Source organism: Pseudonaja textilis, chromosome 1, assembly GCF_049901715.1.
Source record: "Pseudonaja textilis isolate UNSWEBS1 chromosome 1, rPseTex1.2, whole genome shotgun sequence".
In the NCBI taxonomy this organism is placed as follows: domain Eukaryota; kingdom Metazoa; phylum Chordata; class Lepidosauria; order Squamata; family Elapidae; genus Pseudonaja; species Pseudonaja textilis.
The window spans coordinates 267,406,995-267,421,766 of record NC_141990.1 but is presented as its reverse complement, the minus strand read 5'-3'; the positions used below and the strand labels follow the sequence as shown (position 1 = coordinate 267,421,766).

The 14,772-nt window shown below is 38.7% G+C and overlaps 1 protein-coding gene across 4 annotated transcripts in view; it reads left to right on the top strand.

Moving 5' to 3' along the window:
* Nucleotides 1-14,772, top strand: part of SLC8A3 (solute carrier family 8 member A3) — a 225,764-nt gene that overhangs the window by 50,978 nt on the left and 160,014 nt on the right. For all 4 annotated transcript variants that reach the window (XM_087921722.1, XM_087921723.1, XM_087921721.1 and 1 more), the window contains exon 2: nt 3,376-5,198. In XM_087921722.1, coding sequence (XP_087777848.1) covers nt 3,433-5,198 — 1,766 coding nt within the window. In that variant the 5' untranslated portion in view covers nt 3,376-3,432. The remainder of the gene's footprint in view (nt 1-3,375; nt 5,199-14,772) is intronic.

Here is a 14,772-nt window from a genome sequence, read left to right as displayed (position 1 = left end):
CGACTCACATATTTATCTTCAGTAAAAGAACATTGTCTTCCAGTCTTACTTGTAGCACTGGAAATTCTCGTCACTGCATACTGTGGGAGCACAGAAATGTGTCTTCTACCTCTCTTAAAAGTATTTGTCATTGAGTCTTCCAGCAACATTCATATACTTTGATTAATTAAAAAGAGGACTTGAGGTTTTGCCCCATATTCTTGTTTGTAGTCTTAATCTCTCATCTCTAGAAAATCAGATCTAAACTGAAAAAGGAAATAAGTGACTGGATTTTCAGAGAGGAAGGCAGAAAGAATCGGTCATGTCTGAAACAATCAGTGTAATGCCTAGAACAGTGGCCCCCAATCTTTTGGGCACCAGGAACCATTTCCACACAAAGAGGTTTTTCTGCGGACCGAAGTGAGGCTTCACTAATTTGCATGGCCCAGTTTCTGGCATGCCGCAGCCATCTACAGACCAAGAGTTGAGAAATCTTAGCCTAGAAGATGTGTTATTTCATTTCAATCTTCAACCATCTCAAGACTGCTTCACATGAATTTGTGATCCAGATATTACAAAATCAGTTATGCCCTGTTTCCTTCACTTTGTCAGCCCTGTTTTCTTTCCATTGGTATCATTATTTGTTCCTTTCTTCTACTTTTGGTTCTCATTAAATAGTCTGGAAGATTTTGTATTTTTTATTATTAATTGATATTAAACATCAATAATCGTTGATATTTAGGAAGAAGTGAGTTAGGCAACTCAGTGAGAAAACTGCCCTTTTAGATATACCTGTTTACACTAATAATATTCCAATGATTCTTGCAATGTACTTTATATTACATTTTGTTTGCATTTTTGATAACCTGTATTTTCGGTCTATGATAAGGCATATAAACTAGTTCGTTCCATGTGCATAAAGTTCCTCTAACGATGCTACTGAACATTTCCCCAAATAGGAATGTCGGACTATTTGAGCCTGCATACAGATTGTTTAAATTCAAACTTCAGAAAACAGTAGATGGGCCTTGGCTATATAGGCCTTGGCCGTTTTGAATCTGCTTCTCAAACTGCGAGATTGAATTCCTGAGGAGGGAAGGAGTTTTCAAGGCAGCATGAATATTTTCTAGGCTCCTGCCTCACCCCACACAACCCCTGCTGATTTTGCTATCTGTATTGATGGCTCAAAAATTAAAAATGGTGTGTATTTCTCCATGTTGACAATGTTAATGGAGCTGTCCATCCATATTATTAACAGAACAAGACATTTGGAATACCATGAAAGGGCAACCCATAACATTTAATTTATTTATGTTGCATTTGGACTATCAGCAAGAAGAACTTATAGGTAATTGGCCTCAAATGTCAAAACAGCTTGTTTAGCCCACTGGACATGAGTTAGTTAGATGCCACTGACTCCTGACAATTACACAGACAACTGCTTGCTAGAAATAAGTCTTTGACTCAATCCTCCCGTTTTATCTGTTGTCTTTTGCTTCTTCTCCCCTCAACTTGGCCAACTACAGGTAGCCCATGGCTTACAACAGTTCATTTAATGACCATTCGAAGTTACAGTGACACTGAAAAAAGTGACGTATGACCAATTTTCACACTTTATGACCTCCTTGCAGCACCTCCTTGGTCATGTGATCAAAATTCAGATGCTTGGCAACTGACTGATACTTATGATGGTTGCAGTGTCCCAAGATCATGTGATCATCTTTTGCGACCTTCTGACAAGCAAAGTCGATGGAGAAGCCAGATTCACTTAACAACCTTGTTACTAACATCTGCAGTGATTCTCCTAACAATTGTGGCAAGAAAGGCCGTAACATGAGGCAAAGCTCACTTAACAAATGTCTCACTTAACAACATAAATATTGGGCTGAATTAGAGACATAGGTCAAGGACTACTTTGTATAATCATTTTTTTAATTGTTTAATTGTTGTTTCACTGTGAGGCTGTCCTAAATTTTACAGAATTTTCTAAAACAGCTTTTCCCAATTTAGATTCGTTGAGTTACAGCTCCCAGAATTGTGAACTAAGGATTTTGTCAGCTCTAGTCCATCATATCTGGAATACATATCAAGAGACATCACCCTAGGAAAACCTTTTTAGAAAACCATTTTTCAATTCTGGGATTAAAATTAGTATACTCAACCTAAACACTATTTCATATATAGATGTTAGAGTTTATTTCAAATTGGATTTATTTTTAGCGCTGCAGCTTAACTTCACTGTGCGGTAGTCAGTATAAGAAGCCATATGTTATAATGATGTTTTGCCAACCTTCTCTGGTGATGCTTTCCATAAAAAAGAAAAGAGAGTAGACTTGAGTTACAATTAGCTACGTCGTATTACATCTTCAAATAAGATCTGTGTCCTGTCTGATCTTCAAGTGGACACCCAGTTCTTAACAGAAAATATTATCATTTTCTGAAATATTGAATCTGTTCTGTATTCATTCATTCATTCATTCATTCATTTTAAATATCTATACCACACCCTCAATGTTGTTAGAGCAACTGCACTGGTATGTGAGAATAAAATTGAAAGACAGAAGAAAGAGTGGCAGAGTAGGCAATAGTCAGATAAGGGGGCAGCTGAACCCACAGAAAGAATAGGTGTAGGTAAACTTCTAAAAAGAGACCATCCCTAGTTTCTTGAACTGTGAAGGTGAGGGAAGAGATATCTACTTTTAGACTTGCAAGATTGTGTAATATACCATAATGATACAGTGAGCACTTCTGGATGTGCTTCTTGTCTGGACTACCTTGCAAGATGGACATCCACTCATACCATTCAAATCAGGACAAAATCTGGTTAAGATGCTAGATTTGGACCAATTCAGGGAAGGCTGAATTGGGGAAACTGAGATTCAACTTCTTATTCAGGCACTGAGTTGATTGAGTGTCTTAGAAGGGATCTTTCAGTCCAATCTCCTTGGTGGTAGAGTTGCAGTCATTTAAAGTTAGTGTTGGCTTCACAACATTTTGGAGCTCTTTACTAGGAATTACTAGGATTTTATTCTAACCAAAATTCATAGGGTTATATCATAAACAAGTGCCAATGTATCATATTATCTTGCTTTTGGGCAAAATTGGAATAGCTGATGTGATTCTTTGATAACAATTCAGCTGATATCAAGATACTAATGTCTAAGCTAAATAACAAGGGTTGATTATTCTGTGCTCAGTATAGACAGTTTCCCTCTATTCTACTGATAAGCAGATAATTCAATCTCACGTGATCCATGTAAAATTAACCAAATATGATTACTATACATAAAGTAGTGTAACTAGTTGTGAATAACAGAACATATTAATATTAATTGCATTAATTACAATGTCAATTTTATTTCTTTCAGTCTCATGGTTTTAATCTCTTTATTTCAGATTCTTAACCTGAACAGAAGACCTTTGCTCCTGTACTGTGGATGTTAAGCCTTGTGTATGGCGCGGTTAAAGTTACAACCTGTCACCTCAGCCTTCCTCCGGTTTGGGCTTTTTACTTTTGTCTTATTTTTACATGGTCTACAAGTAGATGCTGGCACAGGGACAGATTCACCAAACGTAGGACATAACAACACATGCTCTGGTTCTTCAGAGTGCAAGGAGGGTGTTATCTTGCCAATATGGTATCCAGAAAACCCATCCTTGGGGGACAAAATTGCCAGAGTTATTGTTTATTTTGTGGCACTCATATATATGTTTCTTGGAGTTTCTATCATTGCCGACCGTTTCATGGCTTCCATAGAGGTCATTACATCCCAGGAGAAAGAGATTACAGTCAGGAAACCCAACGGAGAAGCCATCACCACCACCATCCGAATATGGAATGAAACTGTTTCCAATTTGACCCTCATGGCTCTTGGTTCCTCTGCCCCAGAGATCCTTTTGTCATTGATAGAGGTATGTGGTCATGGATTCATTGCCGGTGAGCTGGGCCCTTCTACCATCGTTGGTAGTGCCGCTTTCAATATGTTTATCATCATAGCCATCTGTGTTTATGTCATTCCTGATGGGGAGACAAGGAAGATAAAACATTTGAGAGTTTTCTTTGTCACAGCTGCTTGGAGCATCTTTGCCTATATCTGGCTATACATGATCCTTGCGGTCTTTTCTCCAGGTGTGGTTCAGGTATGGGAAGGCTTGCTCACTCTGTTTTTCTTCCCTGTTTGTGTCATCCTGGCTTGGATTGCAGACAGAAGGATGTTTCTCTATAAATATATGCACAAAAAGTACCGTACTGACAAACACAGGGGTATTATCATTGAAACAGAAGGGGATCACCTCAAAGGGATTGAAATGGATGGTAAGATGATGAACTCCCATTTTTTAGATGGAAACCTAGTGCCTATAGAGGGGAAAGAGGTGGATGAGTCTCGCAAAGAGATGATCCGGATCCTTAAGGACCTGAAACAAAAGCACCCAGAAAAAGACTTAGATCAGCTGGTAGAAATGGCCAACTACTATGCTTTATCCCATCAGCAAAAAAGCAGAGCATTCTATCGGATTCAAGCTACCAGGATGATGACTGGAGCAGGAAATATTCTCAAAAAGCATGCCGCTGAGCAAGCCAAGAGGAGCACTAGCTTGCATGAAGTACGGCCAGAGGAGCCAGAAGAATTCATCTCCAAAATTTATTTTGATCCTTGCTCCTATCAGTGTCTTGAGAACTGTGGTGCTGTCCTCCTAACTGTTGTCCGGAAAGGAGGTGATGTCTCCAAGACCATATATGTGGATTACAAAACAGAAGATGGCTCTGCTAATGCTGGGGCTGACTACGAATTTACAGAAGGGACAGTTGTTTTGAAGTCTGGGGAGACCCAGAAAGAGTTCTCCATAGGGATCATTGATGACGATATCTTTGAAGAGGATGAGCACTTTTTTGTGCGTCTTAGCAATCTACGGGTGATTGATGCAGAGGAACCTCCTGAACTCAACAAACTGCCATATCCCAAGGCCATACTGGTCTCACCTTGTGTGGCTACTGTGACTATCTTAGATGATGACCATGCAGGAATCTTCACCTTCGAGTGCGGTGTGATACATATCAGTGAGAGCATTGGGGTGATGGAGGTGAAAGTTCTTAGAACATCTGGTGCACGGGGTACAGTCATAGTCCCCTTTAGAACAGTTGAAGGAACAGCAAAAGGAGGTGGAGAGGATTTTGAAGACAGTTATGGAGAGCTGGAATTCAAGAATGATGAAACTGTGTAAGTAACTGATTTTCTTTATTTTAATAGCCATCTGTATTTAACCCTACAATTTTAATCCGTCACAGGTAAACATGGGAAACATGGACTGTCCTCTCTTCTCTAGTTTCCACACTTACCTTCTTTACACAAGAACCTTGTAGCAGGATCTAGTTCCTTCTCTTTCTAAGAGATGAATTAATGGATATGTAGAAGCTTTTTGATGGCCTAAGGAGCCTAACAGCTGCCTAACATTTATTGTAAAGAATCTGTCAAGATTCAATACCAAAACACTTCAAAACTCAAGCCAATAGAATCTTGATCATGTTAGCTGCATGTCCTTAATGGATTGAATTATCTTTGGCCATCAAAACCTTAAATTACCAAGCTAATCTAGGATATCCCCAATTTTTCGCCTTCCAGATAATGCTAGATTTCTTCTCCTGTGGGTTACGCTGACTGGGAATTATTAAATTTAAAATCCAACACATCTAGAGGGCATCTGGTTGGGGAAGGCTGCTCTCATCAGTTAGCTATTTTTTTCATGAACCAAATTAATAATTTCTTTTTAAAGCAGTATTAATTCCATACTGTTGATTACTTTGAGAAGAATCTTTCAATCAGTTTTCAAGAATGGACTCAAATAATTTTCATATAGCAAATTAACTTTTACTATAATGGGATTCTATATTACTAAATAGTGATACAGTATACTATATTACTAAATTAATCTCTGACATAGCAGATCCTGTAAACAAATTCCTCCATTAGCAAAGTCTGCTTGAACATTAATAACAAACATGCACCAGTCACAATTTAGTTACATGCTCCTTTTCTATTGCCACTTTCTTTCGATTCAAAATATTTTTATTTAAATGTGGAAGAGGGAAGAATTAACATGCCTCCAATGTAATCATCTCTTTTGGGAAAGCCTTAATAATAGTCTTCTGAAAACAACATAATAGTCCACTCCATGGATGTGCTTTCCTCTGTGTATCTCTACAGTTTATTCCAGTTGATGTCACTGTGAAATTCTGTTAGGGAGTGCAAGCAAATTAGCATCCTGTCTGCACCTTGTTCAAGAAAAATCAGATAGTTCAGTAATTTTACATGATAAAGACATCACTAGTAAAAAAACAAAAGTAGGACATATCTGCCTTTAATCTCAGAGTACTCTTGCCAGTTAATGTGGAATGACCACACCGAGCTAAACTGATTAACATTGTGACTTGATTTAATGCATCGCCTATGTTCCGGTAAGCAAAGGTTTTAAGCACTTATAGAAACAATAATGTGGCATTCAAAAAATCCTGCCCACTATAGCAAATTCCATCACATGTGCTCACTGCATTTTTATGGTTAATTACCTTAAAATACCCGACCCTAATTTTCTGTTCCTTCAGGGGGACATTCTGCATGTTGTGCTACATCAGATGTGTCAAATAGTTGCTGGTTTGTCAAAGGAACACCAGATTATTCAGACCAAAGGGTTCATTACTCTTTCCCATACAAGTTAGGCTTCTGCATTTGTTCAGCTTGTTTCTCAAGAGGATTCAAAACTACTTGGATATGGTCTCTAGGCTGCTGTCCACTCCTGGCGTTTCAAACACGATCAAAAAGTGAGAGACCACTTCTGTTTGAATGAGCCCAACGCTGAGAGAAATTTGTGAAGTGAGTTTTGCCCCATTTTATGACTTTTCTTGCCACATTTGTTAAGGGAGTCCCTGCAGTTGTTAAGTGAGTAACACGGTTGATAAGTGACTCCGGTTTCCCTATTGACTTTGCTTGTCAGAAGGTCACAAAAGGGGATCACGGGGATCATGACCCCGGGACACTGTAGACATCATAAGTGCGAGTCAGTTGCCAAGCATCCAAATGTAAATCACGTGACCGTGGAGATGCTAAAATGGTCATAAATGTGAAAAATGCTCTCAAGTCACTTTTTTTCAGTATTGTTCTAACTTCAAACGGTCATGAAGCGAACTGTTGTAAGTTGAGGACGACCTGTACTCAGGTTCTTGGTTGAACTGAGTTGTGTTCCAGCAAACCTGAATAGAACCCTTTAAACCATCATGAGAGGATGAATTTTTGTGTACACCCACATACTTACAATGAACATCTGCAAGGCATATCACATTAGTACTTTCAAATCCCAAGTTGGATGAAAGATATGTCAGAGCAGTGGTGGCTAACCTTTTGGGGCTCCTATGCCGAAACTTGTGCCCGCGTTCACGCACGCTCACTCACATGCCAGCACCCAGAAGGCAATGTGTGCAGCTCCCCATGCCCCCTGCACATGTGCACATGATTGTTCCCCTACACTGCCCCCTTACCTGCACTGCACATGTATGTGCCTCCCAACTGATTTTCAGGCCTTTTTCAGCCTCCCAGAGGCTCGATGAAGCCTCTGCAGCCTTTGGAGGCCAAAAAATGGGCCCATTTCATCACTTCCGGTATTTCTGGAAATACAGGAAGTGACAAAACAGGCCTGTTTTTTCGGCCTCTAAAGGCTGCAGAGGCTTCCCTCAAGCCTCTGGGAGGCCAAAAAAGCCCTGAAAATCAGCTGGGGGGCACACGCATACACAGTGAGGTACATTTGCCTGGGGCTTACATGCCCGCACAAATGGTTCTGCATGCCACCTGTGGCACACGTGCCATAGGTTCACCATCACGGTGTCAGGGAGTAGATTTTGGCCTCCTTGGGGACATATTATTTAAGCACCAGTTCTTCACAAGGCATTGACCAGAGATGATTGCAGTGGACGCGTTTTCTTAACCCATAAGTGGCAACAGGGAGGAATCTCATTAAAATACTGAAGGAGATAAAACAATTTTTTATTTAAAATATACTTCCCTGAGAGGAATACCAAAAAAAAAAAAAAAAATCTGAAGCAAAACTTTGAAGGAAGTTGATCCTGCCACAGTTCTTACTTATTGCTTCTGTAACTCTAGTATGGTCAAAGTTTCCTCACCTACATTTGGGCTGGAAAAAATGCATTGTTGTCATAGCTGGTCGAGATGATTTTCTCTGAACAAATTGTGATTTCATTGGGAATCTAATTTTTATAAATTACTGCTTAATCCCTCAGGTAGTGTAGATTCCATTTTTACTTGCTTCTCTCTACAAGAGCTGACAATCTGCAGTTGTTTTGCATTTTTTCAGCTTCACCTCTGTAAATTCCGTCTTGGATTCTATTCTACAGGTGTTTTGGGAATTCGTGTACCATACCTTCATCCTAAAGCTTTAGATCAGGAAAAAATAGATACAATAAAATAAGTGTCAACTCACAAAACATTCCTATGCCTGACAATCTTGATAATACGTTGAATTGTAAACATAGAGTGGGATTCAAGAATTACTTCAAAAGCTCTGTGCATAGAGAAATATTTCAGTTTGCCACTAGAAAAGGCAGTGCATTGGTGTCAGCAGAGGCAGTGCATTGGTGTTCTAAATTTGGGGTGTCACCAGTGAGAAGACCATTTTCAAATGGTACTTGGATCAGCACTGGTAATAGACTGGAAGCCAACATTTCATCGATCTTCTTACAGGTTAGGAGCCTAGAAAAATTCTCACTATCTAAATTCTGCTGATAGCACTTGAGCCTCATGTTTGTGTTCTCAAGGCTTTTAATAGGAATGGCAGCAGAATCAAGCCCATAGGCTTTGGAAGGGTTTTTGTTTTGTTTTGTTTTTGTTTTTTATTTTTTTTATTTTTAATCATCTAATGTTCTCAGAGCCGATTCTTTTAATACTTAATAGTGCAACACTGGCTGTTATAAATAGCTGTAATAACTTAAAATTCATCAAGTTTCATTTATTTTAGTGCATGTTTTTAAAATTCAAGGGACTTTGGAGCACATATATCTCTAACCTTTTTAACCCGCAGTTTTAAAACTTAATAACTGATATGGGGTAAGAAACCTGAGTGTATCTATTAGGGTTATTTCCTCTTTCCTTTCCTTCATCTCCTTTACAAATAGACCTCGCCTGAATCCTTGCCATCTTTCACCACCTCTGTATATATTTATTTTTTTGCCTAAACCTGCCCTTACTCAAGAACCTATCCACAGGTTACTCGTAGTGGATCCTAGATCTCATCCCAAAAGTCCTGCAGTACTCTAGAAACTGCCAGAATGCTTTCCGAGAAGAAAAACAGAGATTCCGTAAGAGATGGGTCAGTGGATAAGTGATACCCCCAAAAGTGAGGGTTGGGAATTGAATGATGACAACCCATTTGGGTTAGGGTGCCAAGCCAAATCTTCTCTTCACTATTTCCCTCAATTTCAGTGTTTTATGCCTGGTTGGATGCATTGATTTCGCCGAGCATTTTGCTATTGTGTTCACATCTGTGCCTTCATAGAGAGATACGCTTCTGAATCAATGAAAATTGTTTAAGGGGAAAGTGGAAGTAATTCCTAGCCATTCCTAAAAGGGTGCATTTGTAAAAGCAGGTTGCCTAGTCTTATTTGGGCTTTAGTTTGTATGCGATTTAGAATTTATGCAAGGTACCAAATTGTGTAGGAGGTTGGTAGGTTGGTGATAGAGATGTAAAAGTTGAGTGAGGTCTCAATTTTCCCCTGCTAGTACGGGGTTTATTTTATTAGTTTTATTGGTTGGGTGCATTGACTACATAGTGAGATAATGTAGTAGCTCCAGTAATTTTATAACATTAGCTTTCAAAGTAAGTATGCAGTATGTCCTTGGTTTTGCTAATAAAATTCATGATTCCATTACAAGAATAGTATTAGAGTTTAATATTAAGAATCACTCTTCAGTATTAAACTTGGAGACAAGTTGGCTATTAGCCCAGTGAATGAAATGACCATCACTAATCTTTTGCATGAAGTCTATTATTTTTTTTTTAATACACGTTGTATATTCCGAGCTGTAGACTAAAAGGCCAACATAGATAGTTGACACCGCTGTCTCTAATAGTTTTCTTCCATTAGACAGCCAGATCACACTCTTGATTTACTGGGAAGCCGAGAGTGATAACAACTGATGAAAGTAGAGGAATCTTAGAATGAAGATTGAGCATGGATTAGGGTTGATGCATGTGGGAAAAGGCAGGGGAAAGTGCTTACTTCTCAACCTCAACTGTACTTACACTGAATAGTATGTACTACCTGTCAATGAATACTTCAGCTTCAACCATAACAGTACAAGAGCACACAATAGATACAAACTCAAGGTAAACCGCACCAAACTTGATTACAGGAAATACGACTTCAGCAACAGAGTGGTCAATGTCTGGAATACTCTACCTGACTCTCTGGTTTCTTCCCCCAAACCCAAAAACTTTAACCTTAGACTGTCTACTATTGACCTCGCCCCTTTCCTAAGAGGTCTGTAGGGGGTGTGCATAAGCGCACCAAACATGCCTACTGTCCCTGTCTTATTGTTTCTTTTTTTTCTTATTCGTATCCATTTCATGTATTCATAACTATGTTTATACTTATACCTGTTATCTTATAATCGCATAAATAAATAAATAAATAAATAAGGAGAAAATCACTTTTCAGCACTGCTTTAACCTAGGGGGAACGAGAAAAGTCAGTGGTATGCTATCAGCAGTCTACTATAATTTTAAATCTGTCAATTCTAATATTGGGATAGGTCACACTGATATCATCGCGGCATATTTATATGATGATGATGATGATGATGATGATGATGTTATCTATTCAGTTGTGTCTAACTCTTGGCAATTATATAGACTGGGTCTCCACATCTTCTGATCTTGCACTACTTCTTTGAGTTTTTCTATGCTTTGGCTGGTATCAGCTTTGATGGAGTATTTATTTATTTATATTTTCTTTTATTATTTTCTTTTATTATTATTTTATTATTATTACATAATTTAGCTGCCCATCTCCCTAAACATGACACTGGATGGCATAAAACCAATAGCCTAAAGAATATCACAGATATTTAAACCCTTTAAAAGTTAAATATGAATGAAAATATTCATCTAAACACAATTCACTCATCATGCACGGTTCCCTCCCCGCTCCACCTGGCATCCTCCAGGTTTCTGGAAGAACCATATTGTCAGAAGCTTCTGAAAGGTTAATGGGGATGGAGCTAATCTCACCTCAAGAGTATGAGGGGTGTTGGGATAAGGGGTAGGGGGGGCTCACTTAAAAGGCCTGTCAATTGAAACCACATGGTAAGGGAAGCAATTGGTGCTTATTTTCTTGGTTCAGGTGGGAGGGATAAAGAAATAGGGGAATCCACCAATCAGAGGTCACAGTAGCTACAGTCCAGACAGAACAGCTGGCCCTCATCATTGGCCATAAGTGAAAGAGATGTCCTTTTCAGGGTAGTTGCATAAAATCAGTATTTTTAACAATAATGCTCCTACTTTGAAATTGTGATAATTTGAAGATAACTATTTCAATGAATACATTTATAATATTGAGATGAATGGATAACTGGAACAAGATAATGTTTACCCAGGATACGTGAAAAAGCACCGATATTTTACTTCAGAGTCACATATTTCTATCTGGTAATGTTTTGATCCTGGGAAAAGGGTTTAAATATCAAGGTGGGAGTTTTGTTATTAAGTGTTGGCTTGACATTCTCCAAGCTGGATGTGTTCCAAAAGTTGTAAATCTGAATATGCTTTCTTCTTTTCTTAGGAGGTAATATCTGTAAAAATACCTATTCCCTTCATTTGATTTTCACTGCATATTTGCTGCATAGAACTATGAATATTAATTGGCTGCAATGAGTTGAAGAGAGAATTGCAATTTGTAAATATTGAATGCTTCTTTACAACAGGTCTCCAAATGGTTTTCTGTCAGAGATATTTCCACCCTGACCAGTGGATTAGACTAGATCACCTCTAAGATTTTTGTTTCTATGATCTTACTTCATTTTATTTAGACACCTGTTAATTATATTCCTGGTTTTCCTCCCAAAGTTTTAAATGGCATTCATAATTCTCTTGTATGAATTTTATCCTCATAAAAAATTGTGAGGTAAAGATAGTAATAGAACCAAAGTGACTTGAGGGTGACTTGATCCCTGGATCTAGACTGTTAATTGTGCACTTATATAGATTGTATAGGGTTGGAGCATGTGGTGGATGGCTTGCTAGGAAATTAGGAGACATTTTCAGACTTTATAAACCCAGTCTATTGAAATTGGATACCCTGACAGTTTCTAAAAGTAGAGACATGCTGGTCTTCTCTGTGACCTCTTTATAGCCTTTATGATGGAGGCTGATGGAATGAAGGAGAATAGTGTGTGAATGTATCTGTATCTTCAGTTCAAGGCAACCCCCATACAATCTGTGACCTGAATGATATATGTCAGCAAAGAATATGTGAGGAGCATTCTTAGCATTAAAAGACCTTGGCGGGAAGGCTGTGAGATTAATTCTCATAGGGAGGTCATGAATTTACATAACCATAGAGAGGGCAAGTCCTAACATGCCATTTTTGATGTAGACTAAACAACTAGTTTGTGACTGGTGGTGTTTTAGTTATTCCTCACAGTGGTATGAAATAATCTTGCTATTTGCTGTGCCTTAGTAATATGTATTGCGCCCTTCGTGTGTTTTATAAGTGTGGGCAAAAGTATTTCCCTGATTTCTTTCTGTTGTCAGGAAAGTTTAATTTTGCTTTGTAATCTTAGGGTTAGAAGATTTTCCCTCCTTGAAGTCTTGCAGTGGAAAGAGCATGTATCTAGTAGGTCTAACTTTGCTTCTGCTAGTAGTGTTGTTGGCCACTTGTTTTATCAAATCTGCAGGCAACTTCCATTTTTGATCAGAAGAACTTGACAGCACATGTTTATCCTTATGAATCCTTCTATTCATTTTGATCTGCAAAGGAACATTCATTAAGGCCTTATGTCAATTGAATAGAAGGATTTCATGACAGTGATTCTTAAATTGCAGTTGTATAACCTAATCGTAATCATCTCAATTAGATATTGCTGCAGATTTTCGGAGAGCAACAGAATAAAGGGCTTTTTAAAATCCCTCTGCCTTTCATTTAGACTTTCGTAATTAATATACATGCTCACACATTATCTTTCTGCATGTATGAGAGTGGGGTAAGTGGGATGTAGAGAAAGAGTTTCCCTCATCCTATTGAAATATCAACATGAATATATGAGATGCTCGTTTCTTAAAATGCATAAATCTGCTAAGATTAAATAATTCAAAAGGATATGTTGAACTTCCCAGTAGAATACTTTATAGCAGGGATCACGGACCTTTTTGAGTAGTGAATACATTTAAAACCTTGAGATCTTGCTCAATTGGCTCAAATTACCAAATGGCTGTGTAGGAAGATTTGCCATCTACAAAATGGCTGCTATGAGGAACATTAGTTAAAGCAGAATGCTATCTGCCATTAAGCTCTAGCCTCCCACTCTCACCAGGATGTGGTCAGAAGAAAATAACATCTCATCTATTAAGATGGATGAAGTAGAAATGTGGGTGAACAGTGCCCACTTCCCCAAACCACACAGGCTGTGGTTTCAAAAGCCATTGGGAAATCAAGAAGTAACACCACTCCCATTGTGGCTCCACCTATTAACCATCAGGAATAGTCTAGACATAGAGCACAACTTGAATACCGTACCAGTTCTATCTTTATTGTATGGTTACATTAACAGAATTGCAAGTCTGAAAGTGCTTCTCCCATCCTTACCTTCTACTCTTTGGAAAACTAAGGAGAGTATCTTCTAAAACATTTCCCATACTCCCTCCTTCTATGGATGGAGCTATCTCCATAAGAGCTAGTACTGCAGGCTACTTCTGCTGACTGCCGCTTCTTGCAGTTTGGCAGTTCGAATCTCACCAGGCTCAAGGTTGACTCAGCCTTCCATCCTTCTGAGGTCGGTAAAATGAAGGCCCAGATTGTTGGGGACAATATGCTGACTCTCTAAACTGCTTAGAGAGGGCTGTGAAGCACTGTGAAGTGGTATATAAGTCAAAGAGCTATTGCTATCTTTTATATGATGATTACTCAATCTGAAGTTCTTCTTCCCAAGGTCATTTCTGCATGCTATTACACCACTCAGATTCACCCATTAATGCAGTCATTGCTGTCTCAATATTGTGCCTGCAGACAATCCATTTCTTTCCACTGTCTTTTACAGCTGTAACACAATCACCTTTTCAGCAATCTTCCCTAAAAAGGAAAGGTTGGAGAGAAATTGTCCAGCAGTAAATTCTTCAAGATAGGGCACCCACAGATTTCAAGGCTGGCACAACACCCCTTTTCTCAAGGAGGATAACCCTACTTGCATGGACCCAATCACAGCAACCTTTGAAAACCATAGTATTCTTTTTTTTCTTTTACTGCAGCTATGCTCTGACATCTTACTTGAATTTTGAACTGAACAAATGCCCCTCCTCTTCCCACTGCTCCAAAACCCTGCACATTTTGTGCTGGATTGCACCATGAATAAGAACCAGTCTAACATTTAAAATGGAGCTGGTCTCAATCAATTCACATACCATAGAATTATAGGGTTCTAAAAGGCCATTAAATCCAGTTCCTGCTCAGTGCTGAAATCCAAATTAAGACCAAATTAGACAGATGGCTGTTGACTCTCAGCATAAACAAAGTCAGTG